Source organism: Pholcus phalangioides, unplaced genomic scaffold (assembly GCF_987345545.1).
Source record: "Pholcus phalangioides strain wild (caught in Gottingen) unplaced genomic scaffold, Ppha-v1.0 ptg000006l_1, whole genome shotgun sequence".
NCBI lineage: Eukaryota > Metazoa > Arthropoda > Arachnida > Araneae > Pholcidae > Pholcus > Pholcus phalangioides.
Window position 1 is genome coordinate 2,637,730 of NW_028301599.1, and position 24,957 is coordinate 2,662,686.

Consider the following 24,957-nt stretch of genomic DNA (forward strand, 5'->3'; position numbering starts at 1 on the left):
GAGGTTGTACGTATAATACCCAAATTTACATCTTTCGATTATACACCAGGATAAATTACAAGCAGGAAAAATAAAGTACAAGTCTACACTGGTCTGAACTGTGATAACATATAGCGTAGCAAATGTTTCAAATAAGGCTTCTTGAAACCGTAGGTCGACTTATCCGCAACCTTTGAGATATGTCTCAGTCATGATTATCAGTATAGCCCACACAACTGTTTCCTATTCTTTTTTCTCAAGAATTAGACGTCACTTTATAAAAACAAAATGGGTTTGCCGCTCTGAGTTGGAGGATGATGAAACCGAAGCCTATATAGGCACCTTAACTTTAAAAAAATTGATCTATTGGACACTTTATACGTGTGTATATACTTTTTATTTCATCTCAATCCACATAAACAATTCTGATTCATAGTCAACACCGCGATAAATGATGATAGTAGGTAAACGAACATCCAAAACATCTCAATCATTTCAACACCGTCTTGAAGAAATATTGTCATGGGTCCAATTCGATCAGTTCATCTTTATTTGTCGTAGCTAGAAAAGATCCCCGTGTATTTTATGAGCTTTTTCAGTCTCTGGTATTATTTGCGAATGTATCATTATGAGTTTCAACTGTCTTCTCCGCAACCATTTATGACTGTCTCCAGCTTTGGCCCGATGAAAGAAACGGTCTTGTGGAATTCCGGCTTCGTCTGGAACGTGGTTAATGTTATTTGTGTTCTCGGGTCCTCTATGGAATGCCTCGGACTTTCTGCTACGATAAGAGACGAATGATCAGCGTCTTGGTTTCCTCCTGCTATCGAAGAGGTCTGGAAAATAAAAATAAAATAGTTACAGAATTCACAGATATTTAAATTTGCGTCTAGATAATACTGAATGTAATACAACCAAATCCTGCTTAACGGTCCCTCCCTCAGATGCTGCCACAACTATTTTTGCAGCTAAATAATTATTTATCCTTGTATAATAAAAATATGCATGTCAAACCCCTGGTTAACGGTCAACACTGTTATACAGATGACTGTTTTTGTCTCACCGGTGGCAGCAAACCAGAGGTTCACTCTAATACTGACTTCTTACGTCCTTACCTACAGTATATACATATGATAATACAGTATAAAAATATAATGCAGAATAATGCGTGCGTACTCAAGCCTTGGACATTTTAACAAGAAAAAAAAGAGAGCTTATTATAATCTTATGATTGAATTTTCGAAAAGAGAAATATTGTTTTATTTATTTAAATTGTTATTAAGCAGCGGAACATATCTTTAGTGGACACCGACGGGAGAAACAAAATTCCGCAAAACAGGGATGACCGTTAATCAGGAGTTAAATGCATACTTTTATTATACATGGGATAATTATTATTTGGCCGTAAACGAGGGGTGTCCGTTAAGAGAAGGTTTACTGTATTTATATAAATTATTTTAACATAATATTATACGAATCGTATTTTAAATTTATGTTCATAAACTATGCGTGACTCCCTTTCATCATCAAAATATTCTTTATTAAATTAAATACTTTCGGTACCGAATCTAGATAATTAAATTTCATAAATGGGTATGAAATACATTTTTTTTAATTTCAGTATTACGTCACCATAATCGTTCAAAAATTTTGTACGATAATAATGATAATTATGAGAAATATTGCATGAAAATGAATTTTTATGATAGAAAATATATAACTATATTTTATATTTCTTGATTCCGCTATTAATTATGATAGTAGTTTTTAAACATTTGTGTTCATGATCTTTAAAAGTTGGTCAAATGGCCCAACAAAGAACTGCTTCATGGTATTGAATAAACACACATTAATTAATAAGTACAGCTCGTCACGGCTCACATTTTTAGATCCGCTAGAGTCTAGCAGCTAGACTACAAGCAAGAAAATAATATCAGTCAAATGGCATTCGCCTGGAAAAGGCTTTCTTATTTTTGATTCATAAGAAGCGTACCTTATGAATAGACCCTATCTGATGCGAGGTACCGGGGACATCGAACATTACAAACACTACCAAAATTTGGTGGGCTTGAAATTGCAAAGGAGAATTAAGAAACCAGGGAAGTTTCTATAGTATTCTTTAATTCCGATAAATACTGACACAATAGCTTTGTGGTTTCCAAGCTGTGGGGCGAGATTCCGTGCTGTTAATGAACCAGGAGGATTCGCGAGTGAAATTTTAAATTAGAAACATTTGATCCGATATTTATTTTCATCTTTGGGAACGTAAATGAAAATACATCAAACAAATATAATGCCTTAAGACTTGGAGCATTAGCATGAATAAAAGTTTAACATATCTTTATGAATATAGAAACGTCCTCTCCACTTGTCAATACAAGATTCATCGAAAGACTGGTTATTTGTGGAGATGAAGATTACAAGGAAGAAAATTAAGGAGGAATATATACGCTCCAAGGTTGAAATATTCTATCTGCTTCCATAGCTTATATAGTAGAGCACTCGTCTGGCAAGCGAGAGACCGGGGTTCGAGTCCCCGTGGGGGCAGTGATGAATTTTCTTCCTTGTAATCTTCATCTCCACAAATAACCAGTCTTTCGATGAATCTTTATGAATTTAATATTCAGAATTCTGCAGCTACAGTAATCAATATATATGCTGTATTTAGAATGAATTTACACGTAGAAACAAATCAAGGAAACTAATCGGTAGATTATCATTGATAAATTCACTAGGGATATCTGTGGAGAATATACACAATAATATAGCCTGAGAAGAAAATTTTAGTATTATCCGCATAACTTCTGATGAAAATTAATTAATATCCAAGTTTAGGAATTAATTACCATTACGATTGTTTGGCTTTGTTATATCGCATTCCGGTATTATAATTTCGTTAAGTGAATGAATATATGAATATATATTTTTACCATGATTGTAGTTTATTGTAGCTCCCTATATAAAAGTTGTAAGGTGGTGGTTATTGATTAGCAACCATTTCCCAATTGACTGGTTAATGTCTACCCAAGTAGAGAAACCAATATAAAGAAGACGAGAACTCAATGCTCGATACTTCGCACCAACTACACTCCACCACACCGCTTAATGCGATCACATCAAGACTGAGGAAATATCTGATAATAATAAACGAATGATAAATATAATCAAAAAAAGTCCCATTCTCAAGTATGGTGACCATACATGCTGTTTGGTCGAACAGGATGATTTGTAAACGGGTATTGGTAAAACGGGACAACTGTTTTTCCCTCCCCGTAATTGGTTGCAAAATGTACCATTGCTAATTTTTTTTCATTTATCTAAAACGGGACTTCTTTTTTATTTGTTTTTAAGTTAAAATGCTGCATTCTTCTTATATTCAGTCATTCTGAGGTGTTAGAATGAAACTGTCTAATGTGTATTACGAATCGCGATACATTTTATAATGTACGTTACGTTACCTTGAGACAGTCTCTCGGAAAAAGAAATTTGAGTTAATTGAGAGGAACTTATCACAACTGGACGTAAATCTATATTTTTCGCCATACATTTGCCTTCACTATAGGAAGGCCAATAAATAAATCTCAGTCACTACTACGGACTGTTTCGATACTAAGCGTGAAAATGTTTGTCAACGAGGACGGGGGTGAAGAGCAATACCTGCTAGTCTCTTACATATTCTTTCAGCGTGATAACAATAACTTACAGGTGAAAAAAACAAATAAGTTTGGCTAAACCTTAGCTTCAGAATGAGCAAAATGAAAAAAAAAATCGATGGAAAAATATAAAATTTTGATAACATTATCCAAAGTCTCGATAACTATAAACAAATTTCTCCCATGTTATGATATTGGTCTGTTGCGTATTTTGCAAAGGGGATAACAATCCCCGAATGTCAATATTATCTGAGATTATAAGTGACGTCGACTGTAACAACAGCATGTAAAGCGATCGCCCTCTGATGGATTAGGAAGATTTATCACAATACTGCAATAGTGAAATAACTCACATAGTCTTCCTGCACAACGGAGTGACAATGGCAATTGTCTCTTTTGAGCAAATCAGGGCATTTTTCGTGCTGCCTCGATGATGATAATGAAGGCGATGATGTCTCTCGATGTGGGCAATTCGCTCCACATATTAACTTGCTCCCTGCAATAAACAAATATTAATATACATACATGTGTACATATGCAATCAAATCCCGTTATAACGAACACCAAGAGACCGGAGGAAACACCTCATTAAAACGAAATTTCACAATAAAGGAATTCTAGGTTACCTAGCATTCTTTGTACGTGAACTTATTTGGGGATCAGAAAAGTGTTCGTTAAAACGAGATTTTCGCTATAACGGTAATCGACTGTATAATGCTAGCATATCATTTATAAGTGGTGATAAGTAGTATGCAAAATGCTCTATTTTTATACATATAAACTGAGTTCACATCATAAATGAATTTAAAGCCAATTTTAGCTTATAATTACGGTCAAATACCAAGAAAAGAAATCTTGTTTTACACAGACAGTAAATATATAATCACTCGGATAAAGGTGATTTTTCACTCTTCTCTGAAGACGTTATCATAAACGTGGAAAAAAATATTCCACTATTTAAGTTCACAACAGCCGTACCCCCTCAAATGTTACGAGGAACAATTCAGTCGCGTGGAGAGCGAGCGAGCGAGCGAGTTTTCTTTCATGTTATGGGCAGAAATGGACGTCATAAAAGTAAAAGGAGAGACCATTTCACGTATCATATTTCTGCCAACATTGTTTTTTTTTCCCCCAAAAGCGGAGCATTTAAGAAATTTAATGCGTTTATACATATTACTGCGAGCGTAATGGCCTACTTTATGACAAGAAAAAATCATATATTATAGTTATGAAGCTTTTTGCTCTAACTCCCCTGGTGAATAAAACCGAAATGTAATAGAAGTCAGCGTATGAAATATATTTTGAACGTAAAATATTTAGGCTAGTGGCATCAAGCTTCTAAGAACCAAAAAGTTCAGGTTCTTTAATTGATATGATATCCATGTGAATCATTTGGCTCTGGTTATCATGTGGTTACATGATACTTCAGTCAGTTTAAGCTCACCACGAGAGCTAATTAGACTAGGATCTGCAGTTCATGGCTGTTTCCGAATAGCTTGTTTTTGCAAAATATTTCATCTACGGGTCGATACGCTAACTGTTCTGCGTAGAGATCTTGAAAACGGATCGGAATTTTTGGCAGAGCGAATGTTTAGGGTGGCTTCCACTACTTCGCCATTCCTCGAAGTCGACATTGGCATGAGTCTTTGAGATCACGTATGTTTCAATTTTAATTCAAGTTGCTTTTCGTCGATTTTATGTTTGGCTTTCTCTCCTGTTTTTATTCTCCTTTTAACTGTTTGGGCGTCATTGACGAGATATCTCACCTCCTTCAAGTCGCGTATACAGTATGACGATGATCTTGCAACGTACGACCTCCCTACAGCGGTTTCAATCCGTTCGTGGGTGCACAAACTTCCTTTGAGTTTCTTTTCTTTGTGTTCGTTGAAAAAACTGATTCCGGGTAGGTTCATTTCAAACAGCTCAAGAATCGTTCCCAACATCGTACCAATTACTCAACAACCACATTTTTTGCAATGCAGTTCATCAATTTTATGCTCTGATTGTTCATGGTAAAAAATGATACAAAAATAATTCACCGTCTACTTATTTTACCAATTTATCTCATCTTATTTACGAGGATGGTTACGCTTATACAAAATTTGCAATAAATCAAGATTTATGATAGCAAAAGCAAACGTGATATTTGAACTATGTCTAATGTAGTTCGTAAAAAACGATCTGAAAATACTGACTGAGAGCAGATGAGGTTCAAATCAGTCAATTCAATCGATTCTTTGAGTCTTACTGATATTTTATAATTTTCCGGTATCCGTGACTCGAATTTCTCGGCATGCCGCGAAAAACACGGGTGTTCCTGACATGCCGGCTTATACGGGAGATACAGTACAATCACATAATTCATTTCTATTCTTTACCAGTTCTTTCTAGTTTGAAATCACTTATATTTTATCAAAACATTTTTTTTTTTGAATTTGTCACCAAACTGCACATTTATTTGCAATCCAAAAATATGATATTTCTGCGATCAATGAAACACGCTATGAGAAGAATTCTCCACTTAGAATGTTGGCTTTCGACAATAGAGAAAGTTACGTCAAACAGGTGAACTAAAGATGTGGAATGGAAATGTTCACAAGACTGGAAAATTCACTTTAAAATGCTCTTGAAGAATAGGATGACCAAAATTTGGCCTAAAAATTTTGTAAAACATTCGAAACTGCACTTCTACCGAACATTTGTATATACAGGGTGTTTAAAAAAATTTCCAAAATTCAAGGTCAATTCAGGCATACGATTACAGTCCAAAATCGCATAGGAACATAGATGTGGAAACGTCATCTAGAAGGAGTTGATGTCATTCGAAGTAATACGTAATGCAAGGACGAAAAAGAATTATTCTACAATTATTTATTTAGGAACGATACTGCCGAAGATGCTGAAATATTTGACCGGACGCAACAGACACACTCACTACAACGACGCTGTATGGACTGGCGCAACCTCTCAAAAATACCAGGGGTATTCACAAATGTGTAACGCAACAACTCCCTTTAGCGGATCTGGATGGCGTATGCTCACCTATATTCCTATTTTGGATTGTTACCGTATGCCTGAATTGCCCTTTCATTTTGGCGATGTTTCTTTGAAACACCCTGTAGAATGTTCTTCTATTAATAACGTTATTCTACTTGAAAAATAAATTTAAAACATTTCGTCTCGCAGCACCTGAAAAAAAAATTAATTGTTTTAACTTCAGCGAATGAAATTTAATGTGTTTGGAATTTTTCTTCGAATCTAACGCTGATACTTCAAAGCAATGTGTTATTCCTCCTCCTCCTACAGAAATAAATTAGGTCCCTATTTTTGTGTCTTTTTGCTGCCAGCAAAGAATTCGTTAACGAAATCTTACGCGGCCATCCATCCGGCTTTCTCAACAGCCTGGCTCTCTCTTACCTAATTACATTACGCATCTCGTTGCTGTGTCTATGCGTAGACTGGGGAAGGTTTAATTGTTATAACGTGAGATTACACATGCGCCTTCTCATGATTAGATCTGATGAATCTTAACCACGCGATGCGTACGTACAGGTCTGTGAGAAGAAACTCCCGGAGTAATTTAATCTCTCGCTAAAAACTAAAAACAATGATAAGATCTTCCTATTCCTGGAATTTGTTATTCTACCATGAGTTGATGCGATATCTTGTTGCTGCTATTTTTTTTCAAAGATCTCTTGATAATGGATTCGCATTCAGATCTCATTGGATGTTTTGAACAATTAGAATTTTTTGAAGTTTTTATTCATTAATTTAAATTATATAAATGCACTATTGTTAAAAATATTTATTTCATTTTAGAGTCAAAATATAATTATTTTGTATTGAACCCAATTGTAACTACGTCAACTTGATTCGTTCTATAGCAAGAAAAATACTGGAACTTACTTAATGCTTCAAACACTCATAAAACACAATAGAAATAAACAATACTTAGAACTAGCCCTGGCATATAGAATTAATATGAAACTATATAAAAGCACTGATGGTGGTAATACAACATTTTAATAGTCATAAATTTATCGTCCAATATATTCAGAATTCATGCGCGAGTTTCTATAACAAAGACTTTTAAAATTCGTCAGCTGTATAGTTTTAAAGTACTGTGACACCTCACTTATCGTGTCTGATAAGTGATACATCTTCAGCCGTTGTGAGGTCGTGTGGTCATAGTAACAGACTCGCATCGAGAGTACCTGGGATCGAACCCCACCGGCGGCACAGTGGTGGTTGGCTAAAGTTGGTTTTCTGTGGTTCTCAATTTCGAGGAGTGAATGCAAACCGATGCAACCATTGAAAATTCACGCAACAGAATACAAGAGTTCTACATCGGTATAGATATTCAATCGTTACATTTTATACAGAACTTGAAAATTAGTTGTCAGCAATAAAATTCATAGGTTAGGTTTACACGTATACTTCCGGCACAATTCATTCGGTAGTGAATTGCCCGCCCGTTGCGATAGACTTCAGTTGCCCTCGGTTTAAAAGAAAATAAACCGGATGTTTTTTTGTTTTTTTTTTAAGTGTTAAGTTACTGTCAATTTTATCTAAGTCAGGTATTCGTAACCTATTGTGTTCTACGATTCTTTGCGCTAATAAGATGAAGGCCACAGGGACCTTTACATTCAGCATACACAGTCAAACACGGTTATAACAACTCGGTAAATGACAGTCATTCGCGTATTACTAGATTCATTCGCTTCCAAAAAATAATGTTAGTGAGCTTTACTTATAGCGTCAAAGAAATCGCAGTGACTTCCGATATAATGACGCATTTTTGCCGGTTTTGCTATTGTTTCGATGACGTTTTCTGAAGAAACTCCGACAGTTAGAGCTGACCATTCAAAGAAAGATTTTCCATTATTATATTGATACCTAACGATGAAAAAGGAAGCTATTATATGTTCGAAGTTCTTACTTGCTCTTCAATATGACAATATGACTCGTAATTGGAACATTATCGTATATTTGCTCTTTCCGACTTTTTGTTCCATCAAAATGCTTCGTTTTTTGTTTTTTCTATACAGCTTAATATTTATGATCTAAAGTTAGGGATGAAGATAATTTTAATAATTTAGATATTCCATTGTAATGCATTTGAATATGCACAAAAAAGTTTTCATCAAGCAAATGTGCTGTGTTAAATCATTTTTTCTTGTGAATACACTTCGCCGATAATTTCTTATACTGCTTATACCTCTGTTTCCCACATTTTTTTCGGTAAATTATGTGGTCGCTCCAATCGTATAATAAAATTTCAATTGCATTTATAGATTTGATCGCATTTTATTATACATGTATTTCTTTCAAAACATTGTTCATTCTTCGGGTGTAACAGCACCTTGGCTATAACGACAGAATTTCACAGGATCTTCGATGTTGTTTAAGCCGAGTTTAACTGTAATTATGCAAAAAATAATTAGTTGATTGTTTTCTCTACCAAGCTCACGGATCCCCCAAAACCTCTCTGGACTTTTCCAACGGATCCGTGTATCCCCGGATAAAGGAACTGACTGATCACATATGAATCATTTATCTACAGGATGAAATTCAAAAGCGTTACATTCCATTAATATAAATTATGTTCAAGTATGCCAATAAAACATATATTCACGGAAATTATGCAATTTCATACCCCATAACTTTGTGCTGCATGCGCACTGCTGGGAGGAACAATGTCCGTCTTCACTGGACTCATGTGAAGGATGCTTTGTGTTCGCAGACTTCCATTCCATCTACATGTACGTAAACAAAAATTCATACACACTTACTTTTACATACATTCACAATCATTCTGATATCAATTTTGTGTACTAGTCAGAGAAATAATTTCACACGATAATTATAATAATGTCTATTATGCTTATGTTCTTTTGAGATAACTAAATAATATTAGTTTTGGTTCCATTTATATATACAGGATGCATAGAGAGAGGGAAGTCAGTCTTTTTACTCTGGAATATGTCACGAACCTTCGATCCTAGAAACATAACTTCTAATTGGAAAAATTACCCAAATAACGTGTGGACCTCAGATACGTTAATCATAATGGAGGGGGTTGTATACTTTTCAAAATGAAAAAACAAATATATATATATATATATATATATATATACAAAAATATTTCACATTTGTCCTAAAAACACAGAAAGTTGTTGATCTGTCCTTCTTCAGTCAAAAAAAAATCTGTGTTTCCAAGTGCAATATTTGTTGAAGTATTTCAATTCAATAAACGGAAAGGAATTCCGTTTATTGAATTTAAACTGAAGGGGAAAAAACAGGATAAACGGAGTTAAAACGCGTTTTCAAACACTAGTGGTATTTGGCTTCAGGTGAGATAGGGCAACAACATTCTTATTGGGTTTTTCAGCATAGGTGTCCGTATAAGAAGTTCTCCTTTTCGTTTATTTTAGTAACGATACAAACCCTTCCAATATCAATGACTTATCCGAGGTCCACACGTTATTTGGTACTTTTCTTAAAAGGATACACGATATACAATATATTCACGATACTTTTTCTTAATTAGAAGAACGGTCTAAGATCAATGTCAGTAATTTGGAATGCATGGTGCTAGTTGTGCACCGAAAAGAAAAATAAATAAACGGACGATTAAAAAATTATTTTGAAATGATAAAATCTATAAATAAATTGAAAAATATTTCAAAATTTTCCATTACGAAATAATTTGTATAATATATATTTTTAGCCATTTACTACTGTGGTTTTCCAGCTTCAAGACGCGTGAATGCGAGCCGGTCTACCACAGACCTTACATAGCATGAAAATTCAAGCATTTACCATGTTTACCTCCAAACATGGAATGTAGATGGTTGCACCAGAAAGAACACGAAACAAGCATAATTCTGGCAACATTAGTAAATACGTTAGGGCTGCACATAAATTCAGAACGCACATTCCGGTACGTATCAATTCGTTAGAAATTTCCATTGAGGAATGTGTATGAGGTGCATGTACGGTCAACGTGTAGTAGCCTTGCTCTTTAATTGATCTTTAAAGAAGAGCAATAAAAGACCAATAATTATTGTAAAATATGCCCATAAAACTTATTTATTTTATCTATAGTTTCTCGATTTATCTCAATATGTGTACTATATTTCTTTTTAAACGTGTTGTGTTAGAATTTACGACCTCCAGGGGCAAGCTATTCCATTCATTGACAATCCTATTAGAGAAGATCTCCCCACAACACCGCAACATGAATTTGTCCCTAGTAAATGATACTGGTGTCTCCTTGTCGAAGCAGTTGATTGACGGTATATTAATAAGTCATGATCCGTCCTATCCATCCCGGTGACAATCTTAAACACTTCGATGATATATCCCCCCTCCCGAAACCTGCACTTTTTCAATGTAAATATTACTGCCACAGCCCGAAATTCGGCGGATTTGCGATGAAGCCAGCCCCATCACGAATTTCGGGCTTTGGCAAACATAAAAAAATCAAGTCCATCTTCATATCTTAAGCCTCGTGTCCCGTCAAGAGCACGCATAGCTCTTCTATACACCCTCTCAATGAAGTTTACGTCCCTCTGTAGGTATGGGCTCCAAAATATTACGGCATATTCCAGTCCAGGACAAACTAGGCCCAGGAAAAGTGGAAGGATCATTTTGGGAGAACGGAAAGAGATTTGTACAATTTGTCGATTTCTTATTCTCCTACTGCAGCTGGATTATTCCTTTTGTTACAATGATCAATGCTTAAATAAATAATAAATGAATATTTGTCATTGGCAGTATAACGTGGTTACATCAATAAAATAAACAAGCGTGATGTAGATTCTACCGTTGAATCCACTGGTGAAACTCTTACTTGATAAATATTATTTCCCAAATCCTATTATAGAAGTTTATTTGATTGGAAATGACTTCGAGAGAAATCGTTATCTCTCTTAAGATAACAAAATTATGCATGGGAAAATGTTTGAGGCTGTCAAATCAATGCATTGCAGCGTCAACGAAGAAAAGACGCGTGGGATTACGCAGCTTGTATCAAACCAAATTCGCATATAACCTATCTTCAAGGCGTTAAATTCCGATATATAACCTATCTTCAAGGCGTTAAATTCCGATATATAACCTATCTTCAAGAATGATTACAAGGAACGCGAGATATTTTCCACACAGACATTTAATTGGATTTTATGAACGCTTTCAATGAAGGGAACCTCAGTTCCAGGTCATACATATTCTGCATGTTATAAATATGTATGTATCGGGCTTTGTATTCTAAAGTTTTCCATGAAATTTCAATTATCAAATATTTCCAGTTATCAAACATTCTCAGAAACTTTAAACTATTAGCTATTACCCATTCAAACGTATAAAATCAAAATTCCGCATTCTATATTAAAATTCCTATTATAACATTCTACATTATATTATTTCTAGATGTGACTATTCTACATTATTTAAATTTAAACTTTTTGAAATATTGATAGCATTATAAGAACCATTTCTCGAATCCACTGCTGGTCTCCTCTGAACTATTCCATGTCGTGTGTACAGGGTGATTCAGAAAAGATGGGAATAACTTTAAGAGGTGATAGTACACACCAATACAAACAAATGCCATCAAAGAATGCATGGTCTAACTTGAAACTTAAATGCGCTAGCGCGTTTCGAAACGTCCGCTCCGCAAACATTAAAACGACATTTCTGTTTAAATTTATCGGGAGAAAAAGAACACCATATGAATGCAAATGTAACCTGGGGAAGAAGAAGAAACCGTATGCAAATCTATGTCGCAGTGAATAAAAGCCGCGGACGCCAGCCCTGTGAAGTTATTCCAGCATGCAACCGCATTCTAAAACAGTCGTAACGTACAGAATAATGGCACACTTTAGTAATACTGCAAAGGAGACATGCATTTCGTTTACGGAACTGCAAACGGAAGGACCGCTGAGGCAGCACGAACGTACGGTGAGCGTTCCCCCCCCCCCAGGTGGTTGCCCAATCCGAAAACATTTGCGCGCTTGCATCGGCAGCTGTGCGAAACGGTATCCTTTCTTGCTTCCCGGTCGGATGCAGGTCGTACAAGGACTGCCAGAACAGCGGGTGTGGAAGACAAGATTTTGCAGATGGCACCAGATCAGTCAACTGCAAGCACACGAGCTGTGGGCCTTGGTGTACCACGATCCACGACGTGGCAGGTGTTGAAGGGTGAGAAGTTGCACCCATACCATTTTCTACGAGTCCAAGCATTGAATGAAGAAGAGTATGCTCGTCGGCCGCGTAGACTTCGCCCCCTTGCTCCTACAGCAGAGTGGAGCACCCCCAGATTTTGCGGCAACTGGCCTTTTCTCTGATGAATGTAGATGCATTTAATACCCAAAATAAACATGTCTGGGCGTCTGTAAATCCACATGCCGCATATCCACGTGCGCATCAGCGACGCTTCTCCGTGGATTTTTGGGAAGGAATCATCGGCGACCAAGTAATAGGACCGTATCTTTTGCCGGAACGTATTGACGAGGGCAAATAGCGGAAGTTTCTGCAAGATGTGCTGCCAGACTTGCTGAAGGATGTTCCAACTGCCCTCCGGCGCCGTATGTGGTTCGAACACGATGGAGCTCCAGCCCGTTTTGGGCGAGAGGTTTACGGCACTATCTGGACGTCACTTTTCCAAACCGATTGATCAGGCGAGGTGGTCCTGTAGCTTGGCAACCAGGATCGCCCGATCTGTCGTTTCTTGATTTATTTTTGTGGGGACAGCTGAAGAGTCTGGTGTAGGAGACGCTTCTTGACTGCGAAGAGAACCTAATCGCAAGACTTTCGGCTGCTTCTGGGGAGGTTTGCGATATACCAGGAATATTTCAGAGCGTTCACCAATCCCTACTTCGCCACTGTTCTCCTTGAATCACCGTTGGCAGTCGCTCTTTTGAGCAATTATTGTAAATTATTCATTAAAATTGCTTTTTTTTAACGTACACGTTATTCTTGTGTTTTCTCCGCGTATCCTCATAACATCCTTCGCGTAACACGTTTGCATTTCATTTTAAACCATGCAATCTTTAATGAAAATTGTTTGTTTTTATGTGCGCCGCCACCTCTTAAAGTTTTTCCCATCCTTTCTGAATCACCCTATATGCTACGGTAAACTTAGTAATTACGCGTAACTATGCATAATCACTAATCTCTGTAAGTTTCATAATTGTATAAAAAATATATATCTCCTCTTTTCTTTGATCAATTTTTTCCATTGCTTGATTCACGCCCTATGCTTCTATCACAATAACAATGAAAGCAAATAATGCGATGAAGATGATCAAAAATATTATATTTCTTGTATGAACTTGTGCTAAACAAAACCAACGTTGAAAACCGAATTCATCATCCTACCTAAACTGAAGTTTATGTACATCCCGCTATATTTGAGTAATTTCATTGACCATTTCTCATATTTAACAATACGACGCGACGGGAGAATGGAATATACATAAATATCGTAAAGTTTGATATATCCTTAAACCTTCATTCTTATTTTGGGCTGCTGGCAACAGTTCATATAACCCGTCATCGTTCTGCCAATTAAATGCAGTACAGTAGTGCATTGAAGCCATGGTTAGAAAAATAGAATAGGGATGATGACAGTTTAAGTCATCTCACTCTTTTAAGTTGGCAAACGTTTTTAAAGAGAAATATGGCTTGAAGTACGCCTTTAATCATGGGAGTTAGCAGCAACCTCCCCAGAACTCATGGCTAACATACATTACAATACACTCAATACATACATACATTACGATACACTCATCGTGTCTATTATTGTCTATACTCTGTATGTCTATATCGTCTATACAGAGCACCGATTTATACCATCGCCTAATGCTCTGAGCGGTAGGAAGTTCACCAAGGTATTATCGACGAAAAGCACGATCAACAGTTATTACGGACTCGCATTTCGCGAAGCTTATAACACAAAACGATATCTGTTGTGCAGTTGCCATCTTGACAAACAGTAAAGTGGCGCCCGAAGGAAGATAGTTAGCGCTACCTGTAGGCAACTGCGTGAAACTCGGTATTTCCCTCTTCCTACCTATATATTATTCGATCAAAATGGACTGAAAGCTGAATAATTATGATTTTTTTTTAAATCGGATGATTATTTTTGAAACACCCTGTATTTTTCTAGCCAAACAGCGCCAGAATATTTGAAGTATATTTTCTAATATATCTTGGTTAAGTAATTTCCTTAGTGCACTAATGTTTTCGACTAGGCATAGATATGATGAGGAGACTTTATCAGCTGAGACTACACGGTGAGGATCCCTCATTCCACCATCCAAGGTTTCATATGTATGTGCACTTATGAATGCACTATGAATTTAAAGAATTCAACGTACTATGTATCAACGTCAACTGAAAATATATGTACATGACTTCATGTTTTCAACACAGACCGGTAAGTAATTGTTTTCCATTATTTCATGTCGGTCAAAACATGCGTTAATGCGTTGGCCTTAATATGTTAACGATGTAAGAGGGAGCGATGAAAAAGCAGAGAGTGCGATATCGAGATATCCAAGTTTATTTTCTAAGGGTCATTATATACCTGGAGTTCTCTGAGATCCAGAGCATCATCCGTCATATTAATCATGGCTCCCGACAGATAAAAAGGCGACGAACTCTCCAAGATGCCACTTTCACCAGACATCTCCGGAATTTTCATTTTTTCTTCGGCCATCTCCTCGGAGGCAGATGTCCTCTCCAATGTCGTCGCTTCGGAGAAAACAAGAGGTGATACAGGAGTGCATATAAACACTATCAATCATACAAACATCTCGTGCAAACGCCTACACGCCCACGTATAAGTATTCGCGATAAATCTAGCACATTTTGCTCAAGAGTTTCCCATACACTTACTTGGAGGTTTTCGTTCTCTGAATTGTGGGAATTCGTCAATTTTATTTTTCGCAATATCTTCCCGACTTTCTTAATTTTCTCCTATTTTCTACCGTTATTCCAAATAAGATGAGAGAAATAAGTCATAAATCATCGACTATTTTATTTGGATGAAATTTGCATGATTTTAGATCTTCTCTTTCCCAGAAATAGCCGAGAATGACGTAACATTTACGTCATGGGGGAAAAAATCCCACAAATATAATAAATTTCATTTCCAGCTTATTGATTATTCATTTCATTATTATATGGTTCCGGATACGATATCCTCTATGTTTCTCAACCTCATTTAACCCATGCCCCACCTCTTATACCTTATTTTTTTACGTCTAAAACGGTCTTTTTCACCCTGCCTTACACAGGGTCCCCTTCCTCTACCCTGATCCAGAAGCCAGCCTCTTCCTACTGATTCAACTGAATTTATGAAAAATTAAATAAATAATGACTAAAGGAGGGGGGGATAGGTCTTTTAAAATACCGAACAATCCAGTGATTACACAATAAATCTCCCCTCCCGACACATCACCACGGGTCAGCGCCTACCCTGGGATAGAGTTCAATAATCTTTTCCAATTCTTGTGTGACCATTTAGCCATCATGGTTCCTTGGGCAACCTACCATGGGCTAGAATTTTGTGAGCTTGATATTCATGGTCGTCTCAACATCAATCTCTCGTCTCATCTGGACAAAATGATATGTACTGGGGGGCCCATACTCAGCTGGAACAACTTACATATTGGCATACTCACTTTCGAAAATCATAGAATCAGATCCCTATGAATATGGGACCAGGGCCCATGCCGACATACGTTCAGATGACCTTGGATTTCAAGAATGGATTTGCTAGATTCTGAAAGTAGTCACATTTTCCCCCACCAATTATGAGGATTTACCAATCCTCATAGCTCCCATTTTCATATGATTTTTCAATCGTGGCCCACTTGAAACATCCCAGGATCGTGAAGGAGCCATATGGCCCCAAGTTGAGATCACCACTGCTCTATGCCTACGTAAAGGGGCGTGAATTATTCATTAAAACGCAATAAAATATTTTTTGAGGTTTTTTTTTTCCATGTCTAAATTAATTTGAGATTTTTAAAGGGAAAAGATATCGAAAAAAAAGCAACATCAATAATTGTTTTCATCAAGAAAAATTGTGAATATATCCAACATAAGAGAGAAGTTGATAATAATTCTCACCTTGCGTTGGTTTGCGTCGCAGTCGTTTCCGTTTGATGTATATGACGCAGAGTAATGTGTTTGCTACAACTACGAGACCGCTGACGATAGCACCAGCGAGAAGCCACGGTGAAATGTTGGTATTGGAAGAATTATCCAGAGAATCTAGAAACGATGCTCTTTGGTCATTTGCTGGACGATCTGCTCGCACAAACAAAAATTATTTATTTTCATTCAATTTTTTTTAAATATAGTTAATGATCCGTAAACTCTTCAAATGTCAAAATAAAGAACACATTAATCGCATCAAAAGCTGCAATCAAACCTGAGACTACATTCCACGTATACAGGATGTCCCAAATTGTTTGCTCAGCAGATATCTCTGCATCCGTCGCTTTAAGAAATATTCTTTCAATTACAAAAATTTTCAAATGGCGTGCAGTCTTTTAAAAAGTTTTAAAATTTGTTTGACGGTTCACATATATAAAAATATAAAGAAATTCACTTTCTTTCTACAAACTCCCCGTGTACTCAATAACCCAACTAAGATGTTGTTGCCTGTCTCTTCTGTGACCAACAAAAAATATTAAACGTTTCCAACAGCAGTATTCGCCGAAATTTTTAAGTTAAAGAAGTTAATATTTAGTTAAAGTTGGAAAAAAAAGAACGGCATAAATTAACGAAACACGCATCTTTCCCTCATTTTTATGCTGCTCTTTCCCCATTTTTCTCCGATTTCAAATCAAATTCAAATCAAAATTTATTCATTTTCAACATACAGAGATTTAACATTTGTTGTGTAAAACATGTTTATCACCCAGAGGCTGTGATGCCTGTACGGATGATTGAAAATTCATATGATATATAATGAATAAAACATATAAAACATACGACATGAACAGAAACAACATTCAAAAAAGATGCATATGCAACATAAACGAGACAAAAATTATCACTATCAAATAAAAAAAAAACGTATATATATATATATATATACACACACACACACACTACACAAAAAAGACAAAGTTGCATGACGGGAAATAAACAAAACATTAGATAAAAAATAGATGAAAAAAAAATGAAACTTTCACATATATAACTCGACAACAAAAACAGTAACATTCTTTTTGAATTGAAAATTATACATAATTAAAGTGACAGCGAATGTGAACAAATTTTATTGCTCCTCCTAAAGCTCAGAATAAGAGCCCACATAGTCTATTGAAATTAATATTTTGAATAATGATTTTTTTTTAAAAATCATTATTCAAAATATATACAATGCGTGTGTGGGTATATTTTGTATTTCTAGCGGTAGTGAATTGTATAATGTCGAACTAAATAATAAGAATGTTTGCGAAAAATTTATTTCCTAAAAGTAGGAATACGGTAAAAACCTTTGAGGACTTTGCTCTGAAACATTATCTTTTAATACAAGGTATACGGAAGACTGGATGTTGTGAAGATATTTATTATTTGAGATGTTAATTTTTTAAGGAAGGAAAAAACTCATCTCTGCCTCTACCGGGAGATGTCATATTATCTTTTAAACTGCATAAGCCTTTATTGCGGTTAAAGAAAAGAATAATTCGAAAAATAGCATAATGGCGTAAAGGAAGTAGATTAAGATTTCTAAAAATTGTAGAAGAATGAGACTGACCCCCACTGAAAAGTTTGAACTCTTTTTTTGTATTGAAAATAAAGGCAATAAATTAGTTTTTATGATCGCCGCCTGTCCATATAGTTATACCATAATTCATAAGTGAATAAAAATAAACATATTACTGGTCTTTTAAGAAGTTAGCAGAAACTTTCTTACTTATATAATAAAAATTATACGAAACAAAACGAAGGTTTTTTCAGTAATTCATGAACATGAGATTTCCATTTTAAATTGCTGTCTACATTTAAACCCAAGTATTTAATACTGTTTACTTCTTGAATGAATCGCAATGCCAATGAGGTTGAAAATCACAAGCGAGGGAGTGAAAGTTAAGATTACGATGTAAATCAGATTGCAAAAGATTTTTGTACTCAAATATTTCAGCGAATATTGCACTCAGAACAGTGAATTTTGTTTTTTTGTTGGCCTTAGAAAAATATTCTAATTGGATTTTTTGATCAAACAGGGACTGTATAAAGTTTAATTTCTTTATTTTTTATGTCTACGACCTCTCAAGCAAATTCTAAGATTGTAAGTAACTGAACGTCATTTAATTTTTTTTTTTTATTGTATGTATCTAAAGTCAACCGTTTAGAGATATTCGTTGTGCAAACAATTTGCAGCACCCTGTAGTACCAGGAAAGTGAATAAACTTCTTGGAATTCCTACGCCTGGATATTAATCCGCAGAACTCCTCCTCGTTCATTAGTGTACGAGGGTCTCGGTAATAGTTTTGAGTCACCAGTGGGCAAAGATTTCAGAAACTGTTTTGAATATTTTCCTAATGCGAACGGCATTGTACATCTTGCACTTATACAAACAAATATAATTTACGTGTCTCATAATTTTCACCTCGGAATTTTTAAGTCTTTTTACTCTGACTTTTGCAGCTTTCACCTGACACTAAGAGTGAGATGAAGCCCCTAGGTTCTATTCTAGGTACTGCTATTTTTGATGTGTACTATCATCTCAACTAACATTTTTTTTATGAAGATAGTTTACCATCAACTTATTTGATATGCATACACAAGGTTATCGAAATATATGACTTCAGAGGACCTTCACAGGGCTTCCTACTGGTCCTCAAATTCGGACAACTGACACTGAGGAAGCCGCGCTCACCATTTATTAAGTACAAAAAATTAATAAAAGTTTCACCGACAAGTTACGCCACCGCTAGACATATTATTCTGCGCATGTCCAATTTGTCGCTTTTCGTTTTCCGCAATGCTTCATCGCAGGCTTACCAAGAAAACTCGTAACTCTGTCACATTCGAAAGATAGCAGCATTATTGGCAAGTTCCAGCGAATAATGAAGAATGACTCCAAGTGTGGGGGAAGAAAGGTTTAATGGAAAGGAAACGTGTCTGGTGATCAAGAGAGGCGTATTTAACATCCGAATAATGTTTTTTCGAGCGGCGCGGAAACCCATCACCATATTTCCGTAACATTATTTATTTGATAAATGGCGACCTCATACTTGAAGTGTCCGTGGTACGAATTTGGTGTCATTTCGACCAGTAGAATATCCTTCACTATTCTTTTTACTTATTTACTATGACTTGTAGAAGTTTTATTTCAATCGCCCTGTGCATTCTTGGATTATGATATCAAACATTTCTTGTTTAGGATTTGATGCACACGATGGTGTGGTGTTATGGAAAATTAAATTTATAGTTTCTCAATACCATAGTAAAATTTAATTAAATTCTAAGTTGAAAAATGTATATAGCTTCTTTAATCTAAATCTACCCTACACGTTTTCTCAAAAATTCGACTACCCCTAATAAGTATATTCTTTCAACTTTATTTCAACGTTGACTATAAGTTTAAAATGAAAACATTTCATACATTCATGAAAATTGTTTTCCAAAATAATTCATTGTAGGAATTATTTCTCAGAAATTTCTTTATCCATACTGATAAATTTAATATGCAAAACAATGAAATATTCATAGAGAGGTTGAATTATTTCGCACTCTCTCTTGTGGCACTACGATAATTTTTCACAAGGAACATTATCATGCATAATCACACAAACTTTACAAACTTTAGGTTTAATTAAACAGGGGTTGTTCCCCACGCACAAATGTTTCTCGAGCAAGCAAGTGCATGTATCAAATATTTATATTCCAAATTCTACTCATTACTGACGCTGAATAGAAATAGCAAGACTAAATACAAGTTGGATTAAATTTGAAATTATTAAAATTTGTGTCTATTATTCATGTGTTTTGAGCTCTAAATTGCGGTGAGTCTTACTGTACTAGCAGATGAAAACTAACACACTTATGCTGAACATACTAACTTTTGGTTTTTACGGTGATTTCTTCAGTAAAGGCACTTTCTCCGATGGCGTTTTCAGCTCGTAAGGCAAGTTCATACACTGATGACTGCTGAAGGCCACTAACATGGAATGATGCGGAATTTGATGCTGTCGCGGGCACGTATGTGAAGTTCTTATCGTTCATCTTACGATAACGAATGACGAACGTTTGGTTACGTCCGCCGTCGAACCCTGGCTTCCACTTGACACGGATTCCATTGTGGGTAATATTCGTCACTTCGAAGTCATACGGAGGATTTGGTGGTCCTGAAGTATTCAAAACGAACATATTATTATACTGAATTCGTAAATCTTTTCGAATTGTACGTTAGGTATGTTTTAAGGAGGTTGTGATATTGTAAAAATAAATGAGTTTTAGGAATTAAGTATTTTAGTGCATTGAAATAGTTTTAAAATTACATTCAAGAAAACATATATTGGGAAGAAAAGGTTAATAAAAACAAAAAATAATAAATGTAATCCCTGACATGGAAAAGTGTGGTTTGCACTAAAATATTTATCACATAGCGTAGAAGTTGTTTTTATTGAAAGGTTATTTCAAAATTTCACTTGCAGATGACACTGTGTGTTAAAAAAGTCCGACAAAAACAATACATAATCCTTTTTTATTGTGATTTGTGTGACATAAAACTACGCACTTTGGTTCGAGCACCATTTGTAGCTTGGAAAACATCTAAATTAAATTCAGACCCACCGTATCTGCCAACATCTTTTACGGAAGAGTTTCGATCACATATGAAACTTTTCTTCATTTCCTTGACTTTAGCCCGAGTGGTGCATTGCTGAGGTGCTCGTCTTCTTCTATTAAGGTTCCGGTCAGGTCTGTGCAATCGATCCTGGAGAAGAACATAGATAGTAAGCCATTTCCCTACCGAAGCGACCACCTATAGATGGTGCCTTCATACTCAGCCAAACTCCACTGATTGTAAATTGCCGTACGGTGATATGACCATTGTAATTTTCAAATTTTGCTCTCATTCCGTCTGATTATTGGCTCTAATGTTTTTTCCTTTCTCAATTTTTACACATCTTCATTATCACATAAGTAGCCAAGCGTCGTTCACTTGGCCTGAAGGCTTCTTCTTCATTTCATCCCCGTTTGATCCTCTTCTTACATTCTTTTATGTTTATTTTTACAGTGAAACCTCGAAACAATATTCTGATAACAGAAAAAAAATATCGTAGTAGAGGGATTATCGTTATATCGAGAGACAACGTTGTCATCACGTTGCACCAAATTTATGCTGTTGTTGGCATATTCTCTAAATCTGCGTTTTTAGCAACATTAGAAAACGCGGTTTAAAATATTTATTCGTCGTGACAAAACTTCACTTGGTTGATTAATGAAATTCACTTAGATGCATTGCCCCTGTAAAGAACTTTGCCGTATTACAACCTTTTGTCCTACAGAGAAAGTAGATTTACCAACAGCTTTATCAACATTTTCGGTGATCACGTAAAACAAAAACCAATGTTATCAGACGCTCTTGGAAGAATGAAAACAAATGACAAAGTTAAAATTAAATTCAAGACGATTTCAAGCGGAACAGAGAAAATTATTGTTGTAACAGCTGTGCGGTCATGTGGTCACCATGAGGGATTCACATCAGGGGAACCTGGGTTCGAATCTTACCGATGACGCAGTGGTGGTTGCCGAGGTCGTTTTTCAGCTTTAGGCGCAAAAGGTCTCGCAAAAGATCTTACAACCATGGCCGCAACCACAAAAACGAAAATTGGCACTGCATGGATTCATTTTGTGACAGTCTTTCGTCGTAATTTTGAATGAACAAAAAGCAAACTTGGGCGGGAGGCCCTCCTGGTCCAACACTTGAGACACCGCAACCTCCTTCTTTCCCCTTTTTTGTGATCCGGCCTATAACTATACGAATACTCAAGCATTACACTTCACTCACAATTCGAAACGCAGGTGACAGCAGTAACCTCATGAGAGCACGCTAGCTATGCACACTGATGGTTAGGTATATCCGGTATCAGTTGGACGTAGAACACGTACTCACACACTTTCAGCTCAACTCACTTCTTAAGGCGGATAAAATGACAGTAAATTGCCCAATGATGTTAGACCGAAGGTGTGTTCTGGGTAAAAAAAGGAGTAGCAAGATGGTACCACTGTATTTTATATTGCTAAACATGTTATAAGTTTCATTGTGTATTAGGCGTGGTTCTCATTTGCATCTGGGGAGAGAATTAAAATTAATTTCAATTAAAATGGTAAATTGATGAATTTTATGGTTACGTAATAACGTAAGGAAGAGCGACAACTAAAAAGGAAGATGTGAAATAATGGAAGAGTTATAAGGTCATATTTTCATGTTTTTAGGTCATAAATTGCATAGTTACAAGATTTTTAGGTTTTTAGGTCAATAAACATCCGAGTATTAATAACAACTTACCTATTCTTTCTAGGGTCATGACAACGTGGTCATATCCAATATGGTTCCTAGCTACGCACGTGTACTTTCCGAAATCTGTATGATCAATTTCATTGACGATCAGTGTGCTCCACCAATCATGGCTGCCGCTCAGTCTGGTCGTGTTCATGAAATACTTGGAAGAGTCTTTTCTCCCACCCGTCAATAAACTCCCATTGAATGACCAATTGAAGATAACATCGGGATACGCATTTGCACCACAACGAAGTTGGACAGTTCTAAGGATTTCGACGGCCATCTGCAGAGCCATCTTTTCTATTAGAATCCGAGGGCTATCTGAGAGAGTAATAAAAATAATTTAAGTTATCACGGTTTATATAACCAACACGCTTGAAGCTAATTTATGATACATTTTTCTCTGCGTAACCAACAAGCAGCACTATTGGTTACATTTTTCTGTTTTACATCTGTGTATGTTTAAATGATTTTATACGATGCATTCACAAAAAAATTGTTTTTAACATTTAATCTTGAATTAAATAAGCAGATATAATCAACTTACACATAACATTGAGTCTCACAACATTCGAGGATGGTTCTCCGATGCCGTTGTCAGCCCAACACTCCAGCAACCCGCTATCAGCGATGCTTATGTTCAACAACATCAAGAGTGATTTCCCAGCACGCAAAGCCGTCGAATGCAAATGGCGCTTGCCGGAAGGCCGTTTCCAGAAAATTGTGTTTTCAGTCATCGGGTTACCATCCGCTGTGCATTCAAAATGAGCGTCTTCACCAGCGGCCACATCGGATTTTCCGGAAATATTCAATACCAGTGCTGCAACTGTAACCGATCACAAACCAGTTATTTTCAATGCACGCAATCCCATAACTATACGCACGATAGTTACAGGGTGGTTTCAGAAATGACTCCCTAACTTTAGAATGGAAATAACTTGGAAACAGTAGCAGAGATAGAAACATAAAACAAACCATTCGTTTGACAGTCGGACATGGAATTTCAATTAAGCCAGTTTTTTGAATTAGTTACAACTTCTCTCTGTAACTTTTTCAAAGTTATGTCATTTCGAAGTTAGAGAGTCTTTTCTGAAACATCCAGTAGATACCCATCGTGCTAATGTTGTGTAGCCTTCAGTTTAGATATCATTTTATTAATGCCATATTTGTCTATTCAGTCATTCGGAATGAACTCTTTTCCTTCGGTGCTGGTTTACAGGATCGCATGATAGCAATAATCAATAGAATCGACTAACATTTATTTAGTATTTCACGTTATAGAATGAATGGGTACTATCCTTGTATGGTGCATATGCATATCGTAAGTACACTCATACTCAGAAGTTAAGCAACGAACTCATAATCCTCATTTTCAGTAGTATAATGGATGATAATGCAAAAGTAAACACAGTTTGCGTTGTCAAGTATTATGTTCAGTCTCAAACGCTGACTCGTATGGAAAAGATACCTATTTCTTTTGGCTTGAACCCAATAGAGCATATATTAGACACCTTTGGAGAACATTTAATTGCTGTTCATGACCCTCCGCAAAGATTCGGTGAGCTGCTAACAATTCTTTCGCTTAAATTGACCCCGAAACCGCAAAACGCCATTGATAACCTCATTATTGGTATGGATCGAAGTTGTGGAGCCTGTGCATCCAGCATAGGTAGTAATATCCCATGACAACCTCCCATATTGACCGATCTTCTCTATTGAGCTTTCTGTGGCTCAATATATGATTGTTCTTTTTTACACTAGTCGAGTTTGGATTTTTTCTTT

General features: G+C 36.1%; 1 protein-coding gene across 1 annotated transcript in view; it reads right to left on the minus strand.

The window, feature by feature from the left end:
* Positions 1-357: 357 nt before the first annotated feature.
* LOC149085661 (nephrin-like) overlaps positions 358-24,957 on the minus strand; it is a 136,588-nt gene continuing 111,988 nt past the window's right edge. Inside the window, exons 15-22 of the mRNA XM_089232460.1 lie at positions 23,723-24,001; positions 23,182-23,496; positions 20,729-21,013; positions 16,776-16,955; positions 15,226-15,392; positions 9,289-9,388; positions 3,986-4,128; positions 358-815 (exon numbers count right to left, since the gene is read on the minus strand). Of these exons, the coding sequence (XP_089088586.1) occupies positions 615-815; positions 3,986-4,128; positions 9,289-9,388; positions 15,226-15,392; positions 16,776-16,955; positions 20,729-21,013; positions 23,182-23,496; positions 23,723-24,001 (1,670 nt within the window). The 3' untranslated portion in view covers positions 358-614. The remainder of the gene's footprint in view (positions 816-3,985; positions 4,129-9,288; positions 9,389-15,225; positions 15,393-16,775; positions 16,956-20,728; positions 21,014-23,181; positions 23,497-23,722; positions 24,002-24,957) is intronic.